General features: G+C 46.0%; 2 protein-coding genes across 2 annotated transcripts in view; both read right to left on the bottom strand.

Annotated features, from left to right (window-relative positions):
- Positions 1-4,294: 4,294 nt before the first annotated feature.
- On the bottom strand, positions 4,295-14,762 carry LOC114049015. Its single transcript, XM_027870197.1, has 8 exons — positions 14,433-14,762; positions 14,058-14,135; positions 13,518-13,694; positions 13,259-13,350; positions 10,453-10,532; positions 7,811-7,916; positions 7,369-7,463; positions 4,295-5,022 (listed from the first exon to the last, which is right to left on the bottom strand). The coding sequence occupies exons 1-8, from the start codon at positions 14,760-14,762 to the stop codon at positions 4,955-4,957; spliced, it is 1,026 nt and encodes a 341-aa protein (XP_027725998.1). The 3' UTR covers positions 4,295-4,954.
- A 172-nt stretch (positions 14,763-14,934) lies between these two features.
- The window catches only part of SPTBN5 (spectrin beta, non-erythrocytic 5), an 87,565-nt gene continuing 80,702 nt past the window's right edge, over positions 14,935-21,797 (bottom strand). Inside the window, exons 58-63 of the mRNA XM_027870196.1 lie at positions 19,392-19,547; positions 18,722-18,939; positions 17,270-17,459; positions 16,618-16,794; positions 15,099-15,222; positions 14,935-14,966 (exon numbers count right to left, since the gene is read on the bottom strand). Of these exons, the coding sequence (XP_027725997.1) occupies positions 14,935-14,966; positions 15,099-15,222; positions 16,618-16,794; positions 17,270-17,459; positions 18,722-18,939; positions 19,392-19,547 (897 nt within the window). The remainder of the gene's footprint in view (positions 14,967-15,098; positions 15,223-16,617; positions 16,795-17,269; positions 17,460-18,721; positions 18,940-19,391; positions 19,548-21,797) is intronic.

Here is a 21,797-nt window from a genome sequence, read left to right as displayed (position 1 = left end):
AACACATGCCCAAACAATCCCCTTCACAAAGTACATTCCCTGAAAATAGTTAAAACAAATCCACTTTGGCCTTTTCCACATGAACTTTCTCCCCCCTCTCATACTTGCACAGTTCACTATTTTTAGCCCAAGTGCAACACTTTATATTTATTTCTAACCGTGATGCAATGGAAAAAAACTCTGGTTTTAGAGTCAGAAAACCTGGGTTCAAATCCCACCTCACGCACTTATCATGTGACACTGGGCAAATTATTTCACTTCTTTGGGACCTCAATTTCTTCATCTGTAAAATGAGAGGAAATGGTCCCCAAAGTACTGTCTATCTCTACCTCTATGATTCTATGATCTTGCTAGCTTCATCCCACTGATTGAGCCAGTTGAGATTTGGGGGGACCCTAGTTTTATCATCCAATAGATTCATTCTCTCCTAGTTTTATGTCAGTCATAAATTCAATGAGCGTGCCTCTATGCTTTCAACCAAGTAACAGAAAACACCAAGGTGGTGGCAAAAACAGAGGCCTAGGGTGGTTGTGGGAGGAGACACTGATCCATGAATCAAAACTCTTCTGGTGCAGTCAACCAGCTCTGAATCTACTTTGTAAAACTTAAGCAAAATCTCTTTATTTTGCCTACAAGTTTATCAGGAGAAACTTTTCTTTATTGCCTTACCTAAATTCAGGCATCTTATGTCAGTGGATAGAGAACTGTGCCTGGAGTCAGGAGGACCTGAGTTCAAATCCAGCCTCAGACAGTTACTAGCTGTGTGACCCTGGACAAGTCACTTAATCCTGTTTGTCTCAGTCTCCTCATCTGTAAAATGGGGACAATAATAGTACTTACCTCCTTGGGTTGTTATGAGACAATAGTAGAGTGCTTAACATAGTAAGCACTATATGAATGCTAGCTATCATTCTTCCTAATTTACTAGTCTAGCCACCTGTCAAAAAAGAAATTAGATTAGTGTGGGTAGAATGATCTCTTCTGGATGATGAATTATGCTGGCTCCTCCCTTTCAAAATACTCACAAATGACTATTTTAATGATCTGTTTTAAGTTTTTTTTTCTTTTTAAACCAAGAATTAACATCAACGTCACCAGCCAGGAGCTGGTACAATGGGGCCCCAAGTCCCCATGGTTTCTGGAGGTTGTTGTCAGCACCAAATGAGGAGGCGTGTGAAACACTCAATCAGCTTTTATTAGCTTGGGAAGGGTCAGAAAAGGTGCTGACCTTGAAGTCATGGGACCTCATCCAAATCTGGCTTTCCTGTTCTACCACCTCTGCCGGTCACTTCTCTGGGCCCAGCTGCTTCATCTATAAAACGAAGGAATTGTACTAGATGATTGCCGAGGCCTCCTCTACCTCTAAGTCCTATGACATTATGGTTGGAAGTGTCCAATGTTTTCCATTTTTTGAAAGTTAGGACACTTCATTAACAATCCAACAATCAGACCAGTGAGTTCTTTCAGTAGCCTAGGGTGTAGGACATCCAGGCCAAGTACCTGAACTCGTTAAGAGCAGGTAGGGATTCACCCCAGCTCTTCCTTATGGGTTTCATGGTGTGCTGTGGTCAGTAGGGTCACAGAGTCGAACATGAGTGAACGACTGAACAACACCATGGTTTCTAATTCCTCCATAAACAGTTTTGTTCTCTATTACATTCTGAAAAAATTCCTCTTTGTAGAGAAAATAGAAACGAAAAAGGGAGTCAAGTAATTCTGCTTCCTTTCCATCCTCTGTCTTCCCATCTGCACCAGGCAGGGGTTTTACTCCTTCTTTGATCTTTTTGCTTCCTCATAGCTAAAAGTGCCCTCCTTCATTTTCTTTAGCATTTACCAAAAGCTGTAGCACATGCAGGGCTCTAACTTTCCTCATACTATTCTTTTTTTTTTTTTTTTTTTGGTAAATAGTGTTTTATTTTTTCCAATTACATGTAAAGATAGTTTTCAGCATTCATTTTTTGTAAGATTTTGAGTTTCAAATTTTTCTCCCTCCCTTCCATCCCCCTTCCCCAAGATGGCAAACAATCTGATATAGGTTATGCATGTGCAATCATGTAAACATATTTCCACATTAGTCATGTTGTGAAAGAAGAAACAGAACAAAATTTCCTCATACTATCGCCATTCTTTTGTATGTGTCTGCAGTTACTTGCCTGTGTTTATATCTCTTACATTTGTGAAATCTGAGTTCACTGGTGATCTCTCTATTCAGCCATGTAATTCTTGTTAAACACCTCTTCCTTTTTTTCTTTTCAAAATCAATTTAGACTATACAAGCAATATTTCATTCTTGGGAGTCTACCATTCCTTTCGACCAACCTTCCCTTGTAAGTGCCTTCTGGCCTTGGATCCTTCCTAGCCTCTCACAGTACTCCTCCAATGCTGCTACATACACATCTGACAATGCTGGGGATGCCCCATCTCATGTATCATCACAAACTAAGAGCGTGTAGCCACTGTCTCTCAAAGTTTCCTTCATTCCTACTTCACTATTTTCCCTTTGTTAGTCAGAACAAGAGTCAGCAAGATGGGAATTTATTTTGCTTAACTATGCATATTTATTACAAGGATTTTTTTTTCTTCCTTTTTTTTTTTAATCCAGTGCTGGGACAAGGTATGAAGGAGAGAGAATAAATACTTGTTAATTGAAAAAAAAAACCTTAAAAAGAAAAAGAACCCAGGGCCAGATGAGCCATATGCCCTACTTGTTGTTTCCTCCATCTTTCGGAAGATGAAATTATCAATTAGGTAAATCCAGAATTTACCAGCTGCTCTGCTTTTAGCAGACAGTCTTCCAGCAGATATCTGACTTGTTAAAAGTTTCCTCTCGCAAATCTAACCTGCTTCCATGCCACCTTTGTAGTCTGTGAGGATGCCATCAGCCATTTCCAGCAGCTGGCCCGGTGATGCTTAGTATACTATGATGGTAGCTTTGATTCACCTTCTTCCTTCAAGTCACAATAAAATGCTTCGTCCCTTGCTTCTCTTCTCATGGGGATTTCCACACAGGTGAGTATGTTGATGTGCAATGCTACCCCATTGCCCTTTATGTGAAATCTGTTCTTTAGAATGAGGCCTATCCTTGCAATATCCCAGTCATGAACCACACCCCCCCATTAAGAGTTAATGATCTCTAGAGATTGTATTTACCTCTCATATTAGGCTCTCGAGTTCATGACACACACTTCATGCATGTGCATGATATCTGCCCCGCTTCCTCATTATAGTCTCCTGCGAATGCCTGAGCGCCTCTTCCTGTTCCTCATCACCCTATGTCATGCTTGCTACCTCCTCTACTATCTGGTTTGACTACTGTACCCGGACCCTTTTTTCCCTCTCGAATAGATTCTTTCATTCCATGTGTATTGTTTCTAGCCAAGAACCTGCCCTTCTTATATCTTATGTGATGGTCCAGAAAACATTTTTGACGCCATCTTCTTAACCTGCTCGTCACTTCCTATATCCTCTGCTCCCTCTTAAGGTCCCTGTCTTCAGTTGGTAACAGTGATGAAAATACCAGCTGTGCCTCCAGATCCTTCCATCACCTGCTTCTCCAGGGCTCCACAACCCCTGGAGATGCTTTCCAGGTTCTTTCTAGGGTAGCACTGGTTCCCATACATAGCTCCAAATGCTCCCTTTGTTCTACCTGTCCACCTCTTGACCCTCATACGCCCCTGAATTGGGTTCCCTTTGGATTCTTCTCCCTTGTCTTCCTCCTGGGTCTTTGTTCTCATTCTGTTAGGAGTCCCCTCCATCATCCCCGGCCTTCTGGAAAGCAGAGAAGTCAACTCTGCTTTGTCTAATCCTGAGTGGTTCCCGTGATCCAACAGAGAAGACAGCTGAAGAGCCACTTCCTTCTATTCAAGAAGGAATCAAAGAATTTTAGATCTGGAAGGGACCTTAAGGATCATCTGGGCTAATCCTTTCATTCTGCAGATGAACAAACAGGTTCAGGAGGCTTAGGTGACATCCAGGGCCACACAGGTAGTAACTGGGTGATCCAGGACTAGCATCTAGGCCTTCTGACTCCGAGTGCTCCTTCCACTTTAGGAGTCATCAATTTAGAGCTGGAAAGGACCACTGAGGTCATCTGATCTGATCACCTCATTTTACAGATGAGGAAACTGAGGTCCAGGGAGTTTAAGCAACTTTTCCAAGGTCATATAGATAGTAGGTGGGAAAGGCAGGATTTGAATCCAGGTCCTAGGATCATAAGGTCGTCAGTCTAAAGCTGGAAGGGACCACTGAGGTCATCCGATCTGATCACCTCATTTTACAGATGAGGAAACTGAGGCCTAGGGAAGTTGTGACTTACCCAAGGTCACACAAGTAGTAAGCATCAGAGACAGGATTTGAATCCAGGTCCTTAGACTCCAAGGCTCTTTCAACTGTACCACACTGCCTTAACTATGAGACCTAGAGACAGTACCACCATGGACAGAATAAACAACAGAAACAGCTTAATTTCAGGAGGAAATAGCCTTGTCACTGTCCTCACCCCTGCTCTGCTCTGTCTTGTTAAGCCATTTGCAACCTGAGCCGCAGAACCTTGTGAGGATAAAAGGAGATATGTGCTGGGATTTCTTAAAGTTGTTTTTTTTTGTTTGGTTGGTTTTTTTTTGTTTGTTTGTTTGTTGTCTTAAAGTTTTGAGAAAAACTTCAGGGCTGGGGTGCAGGACTTTGCTCTGGAGAGCAGAATTCACAGGAAACAATAATGAGGAAGTGGGGCGGATGTCATGCACATGCATGAAGTATGTGTCATGAACTTGAGAACCTAACACGAGAGATCATTAAAGGGGCATGTGATTCATGACTGGGATATTACAATGCAAGGATATGCCTCATTCAAAAGAACAGATTTCATGTAAAGGTCAATGGGGTAGCATTCCACATCAAGATACTCTCCTTCCTGGTGTCCACTCCTTCTGAACCACAGTTTCTCCGGAATGTCTTTCTAGAGCTTCTCCTTTTCCTCCGTGCTGAGGTTGGGAGCCCTCGCTGTCTCATCCACAGTCCCAGGTCCTGCAGGAGAACAGGGAGTCTGGTTTTACCAGGGAGCAGGGCGCTGATGGGTCTGGTTGCTTCTTGCTTTTTTTCCCCCCCAAACTGAGATCCTTTTTAACTCTCTGGCCTTCTCCACAACTCCAGGCCCCATCTCTTTTTAGAAGAATTGTTGGGAGCAGGCAAGTTATCTTCAGAAATGACCAAGATTATATATTAAAAAAAAAACAACCTATCATGGTGATAAAAACTAGCATTTATATGACACTTTATGGTTTGCAATGTACTTTACAAATATCTCATCTTCATAACAACCCTTGGCGGTAGGCGCTGCTATTTTACAAATAAGGAAACCGAGGCAGACAGGTTAAATGCCTTGTCCAGGGTCACTGAGCTAGTCAGAAGTCACATTTGACCCCATGTCCTTCTGACTCCAGGTCTAGCATTCTATCCACTGTACCACCTAACTTTATAACGCGGACCCTATGACTCACCTTGCTGTGTTTCGGTAATGTTTTTTAAAAATGCTTGTTGACTGACTTTTCTACACACAGAGACAATGTGTCAGAGTGGAAACAACACTGGACTTGAAGTCCACAGGGACCTGGATTTGACCCATGCCTTTGATACTTGTGAGCTGCTATGTGATCATGGGCAAGTCATTTACCTGTGGAAAGTGTGAAACCTGTGTGTAGGTTGGCACATCTATAAAACTGAGAAAAGAGGGGCAGCTAGGTGGTTCGGTGGACAGAATGCTGGGTCTGGAGTCCAGAAGACCAGGGTTCAAAACTGGCCTCAGACACTTACTAGCTATGCGACCCTGGGCTAGTCACATAACCCTGTCTGCCTCAGTTTCCTTATCTATAAAATGGGCTGGAGAAGGAATTGGCAAACCACTCCAGGAGCTTTGCCAGGAAAACCCCAAATGGGGTCACGAAGAGTCGGACATGACCAAGCACTATGGAACATTGCACCACCAAAACTGAGATAATCGTTCTCATCCTATTGACCTCTGGGGTTTCTGTGAAGCTCAAAGGTGTCTGTAAAGCAATTTGCGAATATTCAACACTATGTAAAATGTCAGCTATTCCTAATAGGTTGAGACTTGTAATTTCATCGGTGTGGGGGATTCCTGGTCTGGAAATACCCTCCAACAATAAGGTTGTGAGTTACTACGGCCTTGCCTAGGGCCCTGGGAGCTGAATTGTTCATCTTCCAATCTATGTCAGAGGTGGCGCCTGAACCCAGATATTTCTGACTCCAAGGCCAGCTCTTCAGGCATTACAACAGGCTGCCTCCCCTGTTATTATTATTATTAAATTATATATGGGAGGGACCATGAGGCTGAGGGAACCACAGAGCTGATTTTTCTCAGGCACCTCTCTGCCCAGGAACAGGGTTTCCTCCTTCCTTCTAGATCTAGGCTAGGCAGTGGTGTAGACAGTGCTGGGCAATGGTGTAGACAGCTTGGTGCATGAAATCCCTACGTGTAAGATTGCTGTGTCTGTGAGAGTAATGTCTGTAGTTTGGCATATTATGGGAATATAGTCTATTCATTCCTGTATGTCCTTGCACCCCCTTTATCAGATATGTTCCCATCTAACTGTAAGTACTTCTACCTCTCCATGTAGGCCGACCATATCCCTATGTAGAGCCCAAGCAGACCTTGGAGTAGAAGTGGGGGAAGACTAAATGAGGGAGAGAAGAACACCAAGGGAAGGGGGCAGGGTCTGTAAGAGATGATAAAGAGGCAGAATGATGGTCATCTGTGCCCAGGACCATGGGATGCCCTCCCATCCCCATGAGGTTTCTGAACCTCAAAGTTCACATTCCACAGTTTAAGCACAGGTTCAGGGCCCCAAGTGGGATGGCTGGAAAGAGCACTTAGGAACACTGCTTTGCCAACTTTAAAGCCTTCTGTAAATAATAATTGTTATGATTATTATTCCAGAAAGCCTGCCCTTCCTGCATTTTTGCTCCTGATCAGGTCTCTCAACCTCAAAGGATTCTTGGTGAGGAGACAGCGGATAAATACACAGGCATTTGCAGGAGTCACCAGACTTTAGCTTCCCAGCTCTTAACTGTGACAGAGAGAGTGGGGTTCCTTTCTTCCCTAAGTAGAGGGTACCTTAAAGTCTGGGCTAGCCAGAGATGAAGGCAAGGTACAAGGCAGAGAGGAAAGTAGAGGCCAGATAAGAAGAGCACATATGTTCTGTATAAGTAAAGGGGAAAATAGGAGGAAAGACTAAAATTGTAAGGAGTAGGTTTTCCCAAATTAGATAACCTCTCCCCTGCCTTATTTTAGACATCTTGTTTGGAGCGTGATTCACCGGACGTGGAAGGGGAGACACACGGGACGCCCCTTACCAATGGCACGGCCAGGAGCTGGAGGCCGCATGAAGTCTTGTGTTGTTCTCTCCAAAGGTCCAGTCTTCCTCTGGAGCTTAAAGGAAGGTGTCCGCCTGTGAACAGACAACATCGTTTCTCTCAGAGTGCGGCAGGAGATGGGCTGATCTGGAACAGGGCATGTGCGTGATGAGAGAGCGCACAGGTGGGATCGAGGGGAACCCAGGCAGCCCGTGACACCAGAACGTCTGGCTGTCTTGTGCTTACTTGGCCATTGGCACTGGAGGAAACAGGGCAGTGCTGAGTGGGAGGGCTCCGAGTCCCAGGAAGAGCCCTAAGTACCAAGCTCTGTCTCTCCTAGGATAGCTGAGGACATCCAAAGACACAGAGATAACCTCCTAAAAAGCTGATTGAGCTCAGAGAATGGCATCTCTTCCACACACTCCTTACCCCGGTCCCTTACCTGGGTAGGATGATCTTGTTAGGCAGTTTCTCAGAAGGGTTCCCACTCAAGGAGCTGAGATGTTTGGCTCTGGGTTCTAGGCTTAATCCTTGGGCCTTGGGAAACGCTATGGGGCAAGATCAGATCAGAAGTCAGGCCCTGGTTCAGTGGCTGAGTCTTCTCCAGAAAGGCTTCCCTTTCTTGGCTTCATGCTCTCCTCCGAGACCCAGAGTCTCTGGGTGGAGTTTTTCAAGCAATAATAATTTATTGACCATTTCTGATGTGTTACTGTGCCATTGTGTCAAGTGCTGTGGGGTTTCTATGCTTTGCCATTAAAAGGGGAATGCTATGAAAGCCAGAGCTCAGGAGATCCAAACTGAAGGCGAATCTGTAGGAACCAAGGCAAGAATTATCCTAGAGCAGGGTTCTTAAGCTGGGGTCCATGGACCCCCAAGAGGTCAGTAGATAGATTATAGGCACCTGTGAACTCAGATGGCAAAAAAATTACATCTTTATTTTCACTAACCTCTAACTGAAATTTTGAATTTCCTTCAGTTATTTAAAAACATTCTGGGAAGGGGTCCAATGATACAAAAATGGTTTAAGAATCCCTATCCTTAGCCATTCTCCAATAGATACATGGACAAAGGATATGAAGAAACAGTTCTCGTGAGAATTGCAAAGTATTCAAAGCCATATGAAAAAAATGCCTCAAATCACTAATAATAATGTAAATGCAAATCAAAACAACCCTAAGTTGGGGCAGCTATGGGGTGCAATGGACAGAACTCTGGCCTGGGAGTCAGGAGGACCTGAGTTCAAATCTGACCTTGGACACTTGACACTTATTAGCTGTGTGACCTTGGGCAAGTCACTAACCCCGATTGCCTCAGCAAAAAAACAAAAACACAAGCCTGAGGTTTTGCCCCACACCCTGTAAATTGTCAAAAATTACAAAAAGTAGCAACAGTCAATATTGAAGGGGTTGAGGGAAGATAGGCACACTAACACATTGTTGGTGGAGCTGTGAAATGGTACAAGCATTTTGGAAAGTAGTTTGGAATTATACAGATAAAGTGATTAAAGTGTCCATATCCTTTGAACCAGAAACTCCATTACTAAACTCATACCCCAAGGATTAGAAGAAAGTTCCCATGTACTCCAAAATATTTATAGCAGCACTTCTTGTGATAGCTAGGAATTGTAAACAAAATAGATGCCCATTGATAGGGGAATGGCTCAACAAACTGTAGTATGTGAATGGAGTGGAATATTACTGTGCTGTAAGAAATGATGTGTGATGAGTACAGAGAAGCATGGAAAGATCTATATGAACTGATGCAGAGTGAAGTAAGCAGAACCAAGAAAACAACGTACACAATAACCACAACAATGTAAATGGAAAGAACAATCACACACCAAAAATTCAAAAGTGAATAATAAAATTATAAAGGTCAAGCAGGACTTGAATGAAAAGTTATGAGAAGACATTTCCAACCTATCCTTTCATGGAGGAGGCAGGCGGTCCACAGGTGTTACCTGTTGCACGAGTCTTTGAACTTCTTTGATATTGATCAGTTGTGCTATTTTTTTTTCTCTCTAAAAATGCTATTTATCATATGGGATGGCTCTTTGTGGGGGAGGAGGAGAGGAGTACCTGACCTAACTATGTAAGAAACAGAAAATAACAATAAACATGCAAAAAAAACCACCAAACCCTGTTCTAGAGGGACTGAGGCTATGGGGAGATTCTGAGGTAAAAACGAAGCAACAAAAATAAAAATCTGAGATTTTCAGATGCAGCTGAAGCAAGAAAGGGAAGAACCATAACTAACATGGAGCCACTGGGATTTTGCCTCAGTGCGCTTATGATTAGGCCTGGGGATGAATTATTAGGACTATCATAGACAGAGAGCCCCCACACCCAATGTTGTTCTTGGAAAGAAAGTATGTCTCCTTCCTGGCCTGAGGCTAGGCCAGCATCTCTTCCCCCCCTCCCCACAAGGGCCCTGTAATTATAATTGTAATACTTTTCTTCTGGGACAGGCTCCTGTCAGTACGTGGCCATACCCAACCCAGCAGGGCTTTCTCAGACTGCCTGGGGACCTGTGTCACTGGTAGACACCCAAGATTAGAAGTGATTGCAATGCATTTTCGGGGTCTACCAGGATCTCTGCCCCTCCCCACTCCCAATTGCTGGAATTCCCAATTATAGTTCTGGGAAAGGGAATTCCTAGAACAACAGTGCCTACATGAGTGAATTTCCAAAAAAGAAAGAAGTAAAAGGTACCAGGGGGATTGTAAAAGGACAAAGTCTGGGGGAAGATCCCTGGAACCAGCTATCGTGTGGTGGAAAGAATAGGCCAGCTGGGAGATCTGGATTCTTGTCCCAAGGTTTATGACCTCGGACAAGTCATTCAACCTCTCTGGGACTTACTTCCAAACTCTGCTATAAAATGGAGATAATCTCTATCTCCCTCACAGAGTAATTATGAGGTTCAGAGAAGATAATGGAAAGAAAGGGACTTAAAAAAAAATAAAATTAAGTAAATAAAGTATGATACGAATGTGAGTGATTAAGAGCTGGGCAGATTCCAGGGAGTAAAACCTGGGAATTCAGATTGGCCCAGTTTCCTTTGCCCTGTTTTTCCCATGGAACGTACCGGCACTGCTGCTTGGGACGTGCAAAGAGAGACCAGTCTGTCCTTCTGGTGATGTTGGTAGCAGGATTTCAGAACTGTTACTGTGCCACAGACAGGGAGAGGATCAAGCAATATGATTATGGACTTTTAGAACTAGAAGCATCTTAGAGAATCATAGGGTAATCTTTCTGATCTTTCAGCTGAGGTACAAAAAGATGATAGAAGCAATCAGAAACAGCCCTTTGTTGTATTATTTCTTCATATTTAGTAAGCAATAGGAGTTCAAATCTGGCCTCAGACACTTACTAGCTGTGTGACCCTGGGCAAGTCACTTAACCCCATTTGCCTCAGTTTCCTCATCTGTAAAATGAGCTGGAGAAGGAAATGACAAATCACTCTAGTATCTTTGCCAAGAAAACCGCAAATGGGATCAGGAAGGGTCAGACGTGACTGAAAAATGACGAAACAACAATACCAAAACTGTGTAACACCTTTGGAGGGGTAATATACGTTTTCAAATCCCTGAAAGTTTTATTTTGTGGGTATATCCCTGACCATGCCAGAATTCAGCCTCAGCACATGCAAAAAACAACATGCTTGTCTTAGGGACTCTTGATTCACTGGCATCTGCTGGTTGGCAAGAATTGCTGGCATCATTTTACAGGCATTGTAAAACTGTTCAGGGAATAGACTGTGCTCAGCAATGAGTTCTCTCTAAAACAGCTATATTCTGCAGCTTCCTGATTTCCCGGATCCATTCTACTAGTTAGAATTAACGTTCCAGCATGGCTTCTCACTTAGAAATACCAAGACCATCCATCAGAAAACACATGTAGATCGGTCAACCAAACTGGGTCATTACAACATTTTGCCTTTTCCGTCAGCATGGGGCTGGAGAAGAGGGTATCATTTGATTATTTGCACTAAGCTTGTGAGATCCCCAAGAGCCGGGACTGTCTTCTGTCTTTCTTTGTACCTCCAGTGTAAAGATCAAATCAAATGAGATAATAGATGTAAACAGATGAACAATTATAAAGCCCTCTTTGAATGAAAGCCCTCCATGACATGGTCCCAGCCTGTCTTCCCAACCTCTTTGCTCATGATTCCTCCTCCTGTGCTCTGTGATTCAGACAAGCAGGCCTTTTCTCTGCTCCTCACGTCCTCTGTCCTATTCCTTATGTCCTCTGTGCTTTCGCACTGGCTGTGCCCCATTCCTGAAATGCCCTCTCTCCTCGCTGCTAGCTCACAGACTCCCCTTCCTTCAATATCACTCAAGCACCATCTTCTACATGAAGCCTTTCCTGATCTCCCAGTGGATATAACCCTCCCTCCAAAACTGGTGGCTCAGTGGATAGAGCACTGGGCCCGGAGTCAGGAAGACCTGAGTTTAAATCTGACCTTAGACACTTACTAGCTGTGTGACCCTGGGCAAGTCACTTAATCCTGCTTGCCTCAGTTTCTTGTCTGTAAAATGAGCTGGAGAAGGAAATGGCAAACTGCTCCAGGAGCGCTGCTAAGAAAACCCCATGGACAGTATGGACAAAGAGTTGGACATGACTAAACAACAAACGTATAAGTCCCTTGTATTTACTTTGTATAATATTCTTATGTGTGTACCTGTTGTTTTTCCCCAAAAGAATCTAAGTTCCTCGAGAGCAGAAATTGCTTTGTCCTTTGGTCTTTGCATTCACAGCACCTAACACAGTGCCCGGCACATGGTAGACTCTGAATAAATACTTGTTGATTGTTCATGTAAGGGATCTGAAACTTAGGCTTCTGTCTCTGTGACTGCAGTGCTGTTCTGTAATCTGTCCATGTGTGGCTGGTCCTCTTTCGACCACCACGGTGTCTGTTATCAGCTGTCACCACGTCTAATCTCTTCAACTGCAGCAGCCATTTCTAACATCCACAATCACTTCTGCTGTCTGCCGCCCCCGCTATCTGCCCATTCTTTTGTGGCATCGAGGTGGCATAGAGGAGAGAGAGAGCTGGCCTTGGATTCAGGAAGTCGTTGAGTCATTTCAGGTGTGTCCGACTCTTCGTGACCTCATTTGGGATTTTCTTGGCAAAGATCCTGGAAATGGTTTGCCATTTCCTTCTCTGTCTTCCTTTACAAATGAGGAAACTGAGGCAAACAGGGTTAAGTGACTTGTCCAGGGTCACACAGTTAGTGTTTGAGGCCACATTTGAACTCAGGAAGATGAGTCTTCCTGACTTCAGGCTGACACTATATCCATGTGCCACCTGGCTGCCCCGACTTCAAAATCCTGCTTCAGATACTTACCAGCTATGTGACCCTGGGCAAGTCACTCAACCTCTACCTCAGTTTCCTCATCTATAAAAGAGGGATGATAATAATAGCACCTATCTCTCAGAGTTGTTGTGAGGTTTAAATGAGATAACTTGTGTAATGATCTTTGCAGACCTTAGAATGCACATAAACACTAATTGCTAATTATTATTATTATTATGCTACTTCTCTTTTCTTTTCTATTTCTTTTCCCTTCTCCCCAAATCCTCGGTTTTCATATGGAGTGGATATCTATCATAAGCATCTCTAGGAAATGAAACCGCTTCCTCTCCTGATTGGCAAACACACCATTTTTAACCGTTTCAATTTTCTTCTTTTCTTTCTTCTCACAGTCCTTTTGTGGGAACCTCTTAGCTATCAGAACCTCTTATCTCTTTCCCTTAGAACCCCCAAAGAAGTAGCCATTCCAGGGTGAGCTGTATTGAGTATCTCTGCATCCCAGAAGTGAGGTATCTGGTTATCTCTTATGTCTTGGGATCATACGTCTATCTTCCCCCAAGGCCGAGGGGCTCTCACCTCTGGTAGAAAGTGGCCTCTGGTTCAAGGCAGCCACTCAGCTTGCTGCACTGGGCTCCTACTAGGTTGTAGGGGTCTGGGGAAGCGACATCCTGAGAAGAGGCAAAAAGCAGGTCCTAACACTGACTCCTCTTGTCTTTGCTCCTATTTTTCAGCTTTTCCTCACCTGTGAACCCTCTCCCTTCTTTGGGCTCTCCTCAGCCACCCACCCCACCTTTTCCCCTTCCTTCCCTAATCATCTGGGATCTACCCCACATACCTCAAGTATTTTTCTCTTGTCTGGGTTCAGCCTCAAGAGGTCCCACTGCAACGCCCCATCACACTTCTTCCAGGGACTCCCACCCAGCTGCAGAGACAAGCCAAGGGCAGTGGGAGTGGTTCTCCTCCCCTTCTTCCTCTCTTCTCCCCCTGAGACTTTCTCTTCCTGCTCAAGCACCTGTGTAGTGATTTAATGAAAGGATATCTCTGGGGCTCCTTCAGTATGGCAGGGAAAAGGGATGACTATCAGCCCGAGGCAGAGCCCTCCTTCCCTGGGATTCTGAAGAACAGCCTAGGGCCCTATTGCTTACAGTCCATGATGGGCTTTGTGGGAGCCCGTCCTGCAGAAGCAGCAGCATCCTGGGGGGAGAGGGGGTCCCCCGCTTACATACACCCAGACCATAGAAAGTCATTTGGGTCTGGTCCAGATAGCTCCACTCACTGTCCCCACTTTCCATTCATCCTGAGGACTCAAAGGAGTATAGTCCTACTGTTGCGGGAGGAGAGAAGAATAAAGACAATCTCATCTCTTGGGACTCACCTGCCTCCCTGAAGGTAGAAACTCTTGTTTTTCCTTCAGTTTTTTTAACCCCTCCAGGTTAGGGGGATCCTTTAGACTCTGAAAACAAAGGACCACGGGAGTGAGAAATGAGAGGTTGGAACACCAGATCTGGCATCAGCCTTCCTTTTCTATTGGTAGCCCCAGCATTTAGCACGTAGAAGGCAATTAACAAATGCTTTGTTCGTGCATTAATTCATTCACTCACAGAGGTGAAGTCACATGGGTAGTAAATAGCCAAGTTGGGATTTGAACTCAGTTCCTCTGACTCCAAATCCATTGTTCTTTCCGATATATTGCACCACTCTTCACTGCCCCAGTGTGTCCCAAACCCCAGGTCCCATGGTCATTACTCACTAATATGGTTCCAGGTGATAGGAAGGAAGCAGGATCGGTCTCCCTTGTCCCCAAGGGTTGCTCCCCACTTGACTCCCTCTCTTGCAGGGGGACGTTCTGCTTGACCGTTTGCAATGGGGAGAAGATGGTGGTGGAAGGAGTCCAAGGCTGGAAGGCAATCCTCTTCTTTAGGTTTGTCCTATCAGCCAGCTTCATTCCTGACCCCAGGCCTTCCAGGGGCCTCTTCTGGAGGGATAGGACTCGTCTACTTCTCTTTTCCATGGTCTCGGACCTTAAGCCTTCTGCTTCTACCTGCTCCAGCAGCTTCCGGTCAATCTGCGGGCCCAGCATGGAGACTGGAGTAAGACCGGGCCATTGACCTGGGTCGTGGGCTCTGAGCTGAGATAGTCTTCTCCCAAACCCAGCCCTCCAAAGAACCCCTGGTTCTCTGTGGTTCCCATCTTTACCCTGCCCCAATTTCAGGAGATTTCCCCTCCCTGTCCCCTTTATAATAGCACTTCATTCAGCTGACATTGATGAGATTCGGGGGCAGTACTAGATGGGAACAGGGACAGAAAGAGGTGATGCTGAAGGGTGGAAGGAAGGTTAAGAAAGAAGAGGTAAGGGCTTGGAGGGATGCCGAGTCACAATAGGATGCCAAGAAGATAGACCACCACCACCCCCGACTTGTGCCTTGGCCCCATGCCTCAGTCTTCCTCTGCAGCTGGTCAAACTTCTCTTCCTGAGAGGCCAGCATCTTCTCAAGGTCCTGGTGCTTTCTGAGTAACTCTTCTACATCAGACACCGAGTCCTGGAAAGAAGCAGGGCTGAAATGAGGCCCAGATGCCCAACCTTGTGCCAACGTACGTCTTCCCAGCCTTGTTCAGATTGTAAGCTCCTTGAGGGCAGCCATTGTCTTTTGCCTCTTTTTGTATCCCCAGCACCTAGCACACGGCCTGGGACGAAGGAGGCACTTAATAAATCGATTGTTTCTTGTTACTCTTCTTCATGTACTCTGTGTTCCAGCCACACCGGTTCCCCAGACGTGACCTGCCATCTTCCCCCTTCACCGGTTTGCCCAGAGTGATCCCTGTGCTTGGAATTCCCAAGCCTGCTCTTCATCTTCTTTCAAGGTTCGACACATGTGCCACCTCTTACATGAAGCCAGCCTTGATCTGACCTCCCACTCTTCCCCAAGCATAAAATATTCCCTTCCCTCTTCAAGCACTTCCCTCCCAGCACTTTATGATCTTTCCTTGTTTTATCATATTCTACAGATTGTGCATACATACACATATGTCATAGGCTCTGTTCCGTAGTGTAAACTCTGCATTATTTTTCATTTTTGTCTTCCCACCACCCATTGCTGTACCAGCATACAACATTCCATCTCCCACCTCAGTACCTTTGTGCAAGCTGTGCCCCATGCCTGGAATGCACTCCCTCCTTCTCCACTGCCCCTTAGGATCCTTGGTTTCCCTCAAACCTTAACTTAAGTGCTCCCTAGTACGTGGGACCTTCTAATTCCCCCTAGGGCTTTCACCTCTCCCACCTGCCCCAAAATATTCTGTATTTACCCTGTACCATACTTACATTTATATAGGTCCTCAATACCCCCCTCCCATAGACTATAAACCCTTTGAGAACAGGGATTATTTCATTTTTGTCTTCGCATCTCAGTGCCTAGCACATAGCAGGTGCTTTATTTTTTAACAAGAAAAGATAAGGGACATGCTTAATTGAATAAGCAACAAAAGGTAAGGACTGGACAAATGATACAATCTAAAATCCACTTTACAGAGAAATAGTCTTTTTTTTTTTTTTTTTTTTTTGTGAGGCAATCAGGGTTAAGTGATTTGCCCAGGGTGACATAACTAAGGTGTCTGAGGCCACATTTGAACTCAGGTCCTCCTGACTCCAGGGCCAGTACTCTATCCCCTGTGCCACCTAAGAAATAGTCTTTTAAGAGAACTTTTAGCTTTGGCCCTTTTTATTTTGAAAGGAGCAAAAGGTTTACCTTGCACATGAGACATGATAAATATTTGGGGAATTACTTTGTTGAATCAAATTCCTTGACTGGTGGCCTGTTTTTACTTGCCTCCCCATCAGTCCTGTTTGGGCAGAGGCCCCAGCACTGCCAGTGAGCTGGAGGAGCCAGGGCGCCAAGGGAAGCAGGAGGGGGTGGGGGGGCAGGGTGTTGACTCACCCCGAGGTTGGGGTCCAGGAGGAGGCCCTCTCTTGAGCTCAGCCAACTGTCAGCCTTTTCTAGCTCCTGCCGGAGCGTCAGCAGCTCCAAGTTCTCTTTGTACAGCCCATGACGACGTACCCACTTTTCCTGCAATTCCTGCAGCTGGTCTCCCAGTTCTTGGTGCCACTCCATCACCTGGATGATGAGGATGAGGATGAGGATGATAGCTACCATTTATATACCACTTTAAGGTTTGCAAAGTGCTTTACATGTTATCTTATCTGATCCTCACAGTAACCCTATGAGGCAGGTGGTATCATTTATCCCCATTCTTCAGATGGGGAAACTGAGGCACAGAATGGTTAAGTGATTTGGCCAAGGTCACACCACTAGTAGTTGTACAGGACAGGATTTGAGCTCAATGCTCATGATTCCAAGCCTGATGCTTTATCTCCTATGCCATTAAGCTGTTATAGAAGACAGAGGATGGGTCCAGGTCGGCCAGACTGTTCAGGGCTAGAGAGAGAGGCCTTGGGTTCCTAGCTCCTCCCACACTCTGAGCTCCCATTCTTCCACATCCTCACCCCTCGATTTCCCTCTCCTTGCTGGGGCTCCCTCCCAAAGCCAGCCTGTCCTTGACTTCTGCTCTCATCTCTTCTCCTGCACTGACCTCTTGGGCCATAAAATGGCCGCTGCCTGCCAGCTGCTCTCCTTCTCGCTGAGCAGCCTGCACCAGAAGCCGGTGTTCTTCAATGTCCTGCCTGAGCCCTTCATGCTGCAGTAACTGTCGCTCTGCCCCGGTCACGTCCGCAAACGGTTCTTCCAATGTTACTAACCTCTGCATCTCTTGGGTCAGGCCTCTGTGGGGCAGAGAAACTTGGATCAGAGCCTGGAGAACCCAGAAGGGAGTCATCATAACAAAGGGCATACTTTCTTGTCCTCTTCTCCAAAGGAGACAGGACGGTGCATTGGAAAGACCACTGGCTCTGGAGTCAGAGAACCTGGGGTCAAATCCTACCCCTGATGCTTATTGGCTGTGTAACCTTGGGCAAGTACTTTATTTCTCTGGGCCTCAGTTTCTTCATCTGCATAAATGAAATCTAGGTTAGATTAGTGGCTTCTTCAGTCCTTTGAGCTACAATCGTCAAGTAAATGTGAGAGTAAAAAACAAAATATACGTTTGGTGAGAGCAAAGGACCACCAATGGACGTCCCCTGTGGGCCACCTTTGGAGAAAGTGAGGAAAGCCCCTCAGCGCTGTTGCTTGGGTGTAGCAGGGGTGTGCTAGAGCCAGCTTAAATGGGATCTTAGGAGCCAGGCTCCTGAGAACCGAATGTTCAATTTTCAGCGTGAGCATTTACATGCAGGAAATCTGCAAACACGGAAGATACGGGTTGGATCTATTGTCTTGTCGATTGTCCAGACTTAAGTCTGGCAAGTGATGGAGAAAATGTTAAAAGTGCAGACTAAACTTAAAAGTGTTTCCCATGCACAGTTCTTTCCTGGAGAGTTGGTGGTTAAACATTTACCAGCATGCTCTTGATCCCTAGCCGGAAGGCTACGGGGTAGATGAGGTCTCCCAAAGAAGAAGCATCCCTCCCCACATCCCAACCTCTACACCACACCTGACAAGTGATCTTTCAGCATTTGTTTGAAGACCACCAATGAGGAGGAACAGCTGTACTTCTGGACAGCAATCGTTGGTAGGAAGCTTTTCTTGGCATCAAGCTTAAACTGGGCTCTTGGCCACTTCTGCCCAGTGTTTCCCAGGTCTACCACCCTCTGGGGCCTTATTCCTCTCAAACCCGACAGCCTTCAAATATTTGAAGAGAGCAGTCACGTCGCTCCTGAGTCCTCTCTTCCAGCTGCTTCAGCTGACCCCCATAGGGCATGAACTCAAAGCCCTTCACCATGCTGGCTGCCTTCCTCTAGATGTTCTCCAGCTTACCTAAGTCTCCTTCCCAGGATGTCTCCTCTCGCCCACCCCCTGCCCAGATCAGAGCACAGTACTGCCAGTGGGGTCTGACCAGGTCAGAGCATCTGGCCGGCCTGTGGGAGGCTGGGCTGGAACCAGACCAGGGGTCTATGAAGGATAGGGAATGGCTAGGCCAGCCCCCACTCACAGCAGCTCTCTACAGCGGCTTAGGAAGATGTGGCCACGTTCAGCTTGTTGCAGCCACTGGCTTTGATTCTGGGCCTTTTTGTCCAGTGCGCTCCAGGATTCCTGCACCTCTGCCAGTCTCTCAGCCAGGCTTTCCTGAACGGCCGGGTACAGCCGGCCCAGCCAGCCTGCTTCAGCCTGCACCCGGCCCACTTCCTTCTCCATGGCTACCAGCTCCCACTGCAACCAAAGAACATTAGCAGACCACACTCCCCTAGGATTTGTGCTCCCTGGCCCAGAATCCTCCTTCTGCCCTCCCTTCCCCCTCCCTCTCCTCTCCTCTCCTCTCTCTTTCCCCCTCTCCTTTTTACTCTCTCTCTTTCCATTTTTCCATATCTTCACCTCTAGACTCTCCCCCTCTTTCCTCTCTCTCCCCTCCTCCTCCTCCCTCCCTCCCTCCTTCCCTCCCTCTCCTATTCTTCCATATCCTCAACTCTAGATGCCCCACCTCTCCTTCTCCTCTCTCTCTCTCTCTCTCTCTCTCTCTCTCTCTCTCCCTCTCCTTCGCCACTCTCTCACACCTCCCTCTCTCCCTTACACCTAGTCACAGCCCAGAGGGTTGTGCTAACTCAGGCCTGTGGGAAGGACAATCTGCTGTCCGGCTCTTCCAGATCTCAGGCTCCCTCACCTACCTCCAGGTTCCTCTGCTGTCGTTGAAGGGCCTGCACAGATGACAGGTTGTGGCCATAGTCCCCTTGACCCAGCACAGTGGCCTTTTCCTGAATCCAGTTCCATAGCTCAGCCGCTGCCTGATCAAAGCCATGGACCTCTCTGGCAGCCACCAGGTTCTGGGAAGACAGTAAAAGAACTGGAGGTATGACTGCACAGACCCCCAGCTCTGGAGTCAGGAGTCGTTGTTCAGTTGTTTTTCAGTCCTATCCGACTCTTGACCCCTTTAGGGGCTTTCTTGGCAAAGACACTGGAGTGGTTTGCCATTTCCTTCTCCAGCTCATTTTACAGATGAGGAAACTGAGGCAAACATGGTTAAGTGGCTCCCCCAGGATCACACAGCTAGAGCCCAAGGACAGATTTTAACTCGGGTCTTCCTGATTCTAGGCATCCACTACACCACCTAGCTGTCCAAGAGCTCTACATGTATTGTCCTACTTGAGTGTCACCTATAAGGTGGTTCCATTAGTATCACCATTTTACAGATGAGGAAACTGAGGTTCCGAGTAGTGAAATGGCTTGACCAGGGTCATGTAACCACTAGGACTTGAATCCACATATTTCTGACTCCAAACGCAATAAACTGCCTCTCCTGTACTGCCAATGCCTTGCCCATCACAGGTACTTAACAAAGAAATGTTTGTTGAATGGAAGTATAGGATTTAGAGCTGGAAAACACTGTAGAGGCTATCTGGGCTAATCCTCTTATTTTGCAGATGGGGAAACTGAGGTCTAGTAAGGTGAAGGGATTCATTCAGGGTCACAGGGTCATAGATGTAACACTTCAGAGGCCATCTGGTCCAACTGCCTTATTTTACAGATGGGGAAACTGAGGCCCAGTGAGGCAAAGAGACTTTCCCAAGGTGATGTAGGTAGCTAAGTGGCAGACCCAGGACTTGTCTTTTGGCTCAGAATCTCATGCTCCTTCTCCTAAAACCACAGCACAAGAAATCAGGGGGTTGCCCAAAAGAGAAGTGGTAAAAGGGTTTTTGCTTAGTCTGACAATAAAAAGACTGATTTCCACAAGGCACGTGAGAAAACCAGCCTCATTTCTTGGAATGCCTGAATTGTTTAGCTTATAACGTATTTTTCCTTCTTGCCACTGAAGAACAAGAAAAAAAATAATAAGCTCCCATTAGTCCTAGATCTTTAAATGGTAACCTGGTGTGCTTGTATGAGGAATATCTAAAGCCCTAAATAAGAGTTTTGGCAACTGAGACAAATTGGGGGTGCACTGTGCTGGGCGGGGGAAGGGCTTCTAAGGTATGACCACCACTCCGTGTGCTTGTGGCAGACAGAGGTCATGGAAGTGGGGAAGCTGAGGAACTGGGAGGCCTAGATGTTCAGAGGGAAAAGGCCTGGGATGTAGAAAACAATAACTTATTGGGAGCAGTTGGGGGTGGGGGGATGGGAATACCTGAAGGTCCATAGATACAATAAGACGGATCTGGGAGTGATGGGGTGAGCTGTAAGGGACCAGTGCTGATTGGTGAGTGATGCTGGCAGAAGGCAGGCCTGAAAGTGGGGAGCAGAGACTATAAACTCAGCCTCCTTGCCTTGAGCATTAGGGGGTGGGAGAGAAGGAGCAGCCAGCCTTCAAGAGGGAACCAAGAGCAGCGGTGTCTTCAGGAGAAAGCTAGGTTTCAGTGAGCATCAAGGCGTCTTGGTATAGTTGAAAGAGCACTGGTTCTGGGGTCAGAGGTCCTGGGTTCAAATCCAGCTTCTGATGCCTACTATCAGAGTGATTTAGCTTCCCCGGGGACTGACTCTTCATCTTTAAAAAAATGAAGGGATTGAATCTGAGATCCCGGTAGCCCAGTGGGTATAGCACTGGGCCTGGAGTCAGGAAGACCCGAGTTCACATCCTGACCTCGGACACTTACCAGTTGTATGGCCTTGGGCAAGTCTGTCTGCCCCAATTTACTCATTCATAAAATGAGGACTAATAAAATTAATTAATTAATAAAATTAATAAAATCCCTCCCAGGATTGTTGTGAGGATAAAATGAGATAATATTTGTAATGGAAAGAAGGAAATGCGCATTTCCTAACCTCCTGCTATGTGCCTGGGACTGTGTTAAGCACTTTGCAAATGTTGTAAAGCACTTTGTGAATCTTCGTGCTAAAATATTAGTTATCATTATTATTTATTATTAATTATCTTATGAATGTGAGAGGAAGATCTAAGATGAAAAAGTTTTAGCAGTGGTAGAGAGTTGCAAAAGGAATGGTGGGAAGGGAGCAGAAAAAGATAAGGAGTGGGAGAAGGATAGAACTGAGTTATCTGTGGGGAGAGGCACAGTGTTACCACTTTCGCTGTTGATTTTGCTGCTGCAGCTGTTAAAGTCTGAGCTGGGCCCTGAGCTAGG

The sequence above is a fragment of the Vombatus ursinus genome, unplaced genomic scaffold (assembly GCF_900497805.2).
Source record: "Vombatus ursinus unplaced genomic scaffold, bare-nosed wombat genome assembly UNPS02014794.1, whole genome shotgun sequence".
NCBI lineage: Eukaryota > Metazoa > Chordata > Mammalia > Diprotodontia > Vombatidae > Vombatus > Vombatus ursinus.
The sequence above is the reverse complement of the archived record's forward strand: the minus strand, read 5'-3'. Positions and strand labels throughout refer to the sequence as shown.

What these genes read in the sequence shown, in the direction of transcription:
- LOC114049015 (XM_027870197.1), bottom strand. Translation starts at nt 14,762, where the DNA reads ATGCTGGGCCCGCAGATTGACCGGAAGCTGCTGGAGCAGGTAGAAGCA. An exon ending in GAGGCCACTTTCTACCAGAG is followed by an intron (nt 10,533 to 13,258) that starts GTGAGAGCCCCT and finishes TCTGTGGCACAG; the next exon opens with TAACAGTTCTGAAATCCTGC. An exon ending in AGCTCCTGGCCGTGCCATTG is followed by an intron (nt 5,023 to 7,368) that starts GTAAGGGGCGTC and finishes GTTCTCCTGCAG; the next exon opens with GACCTGGGACTGTGGATGAG.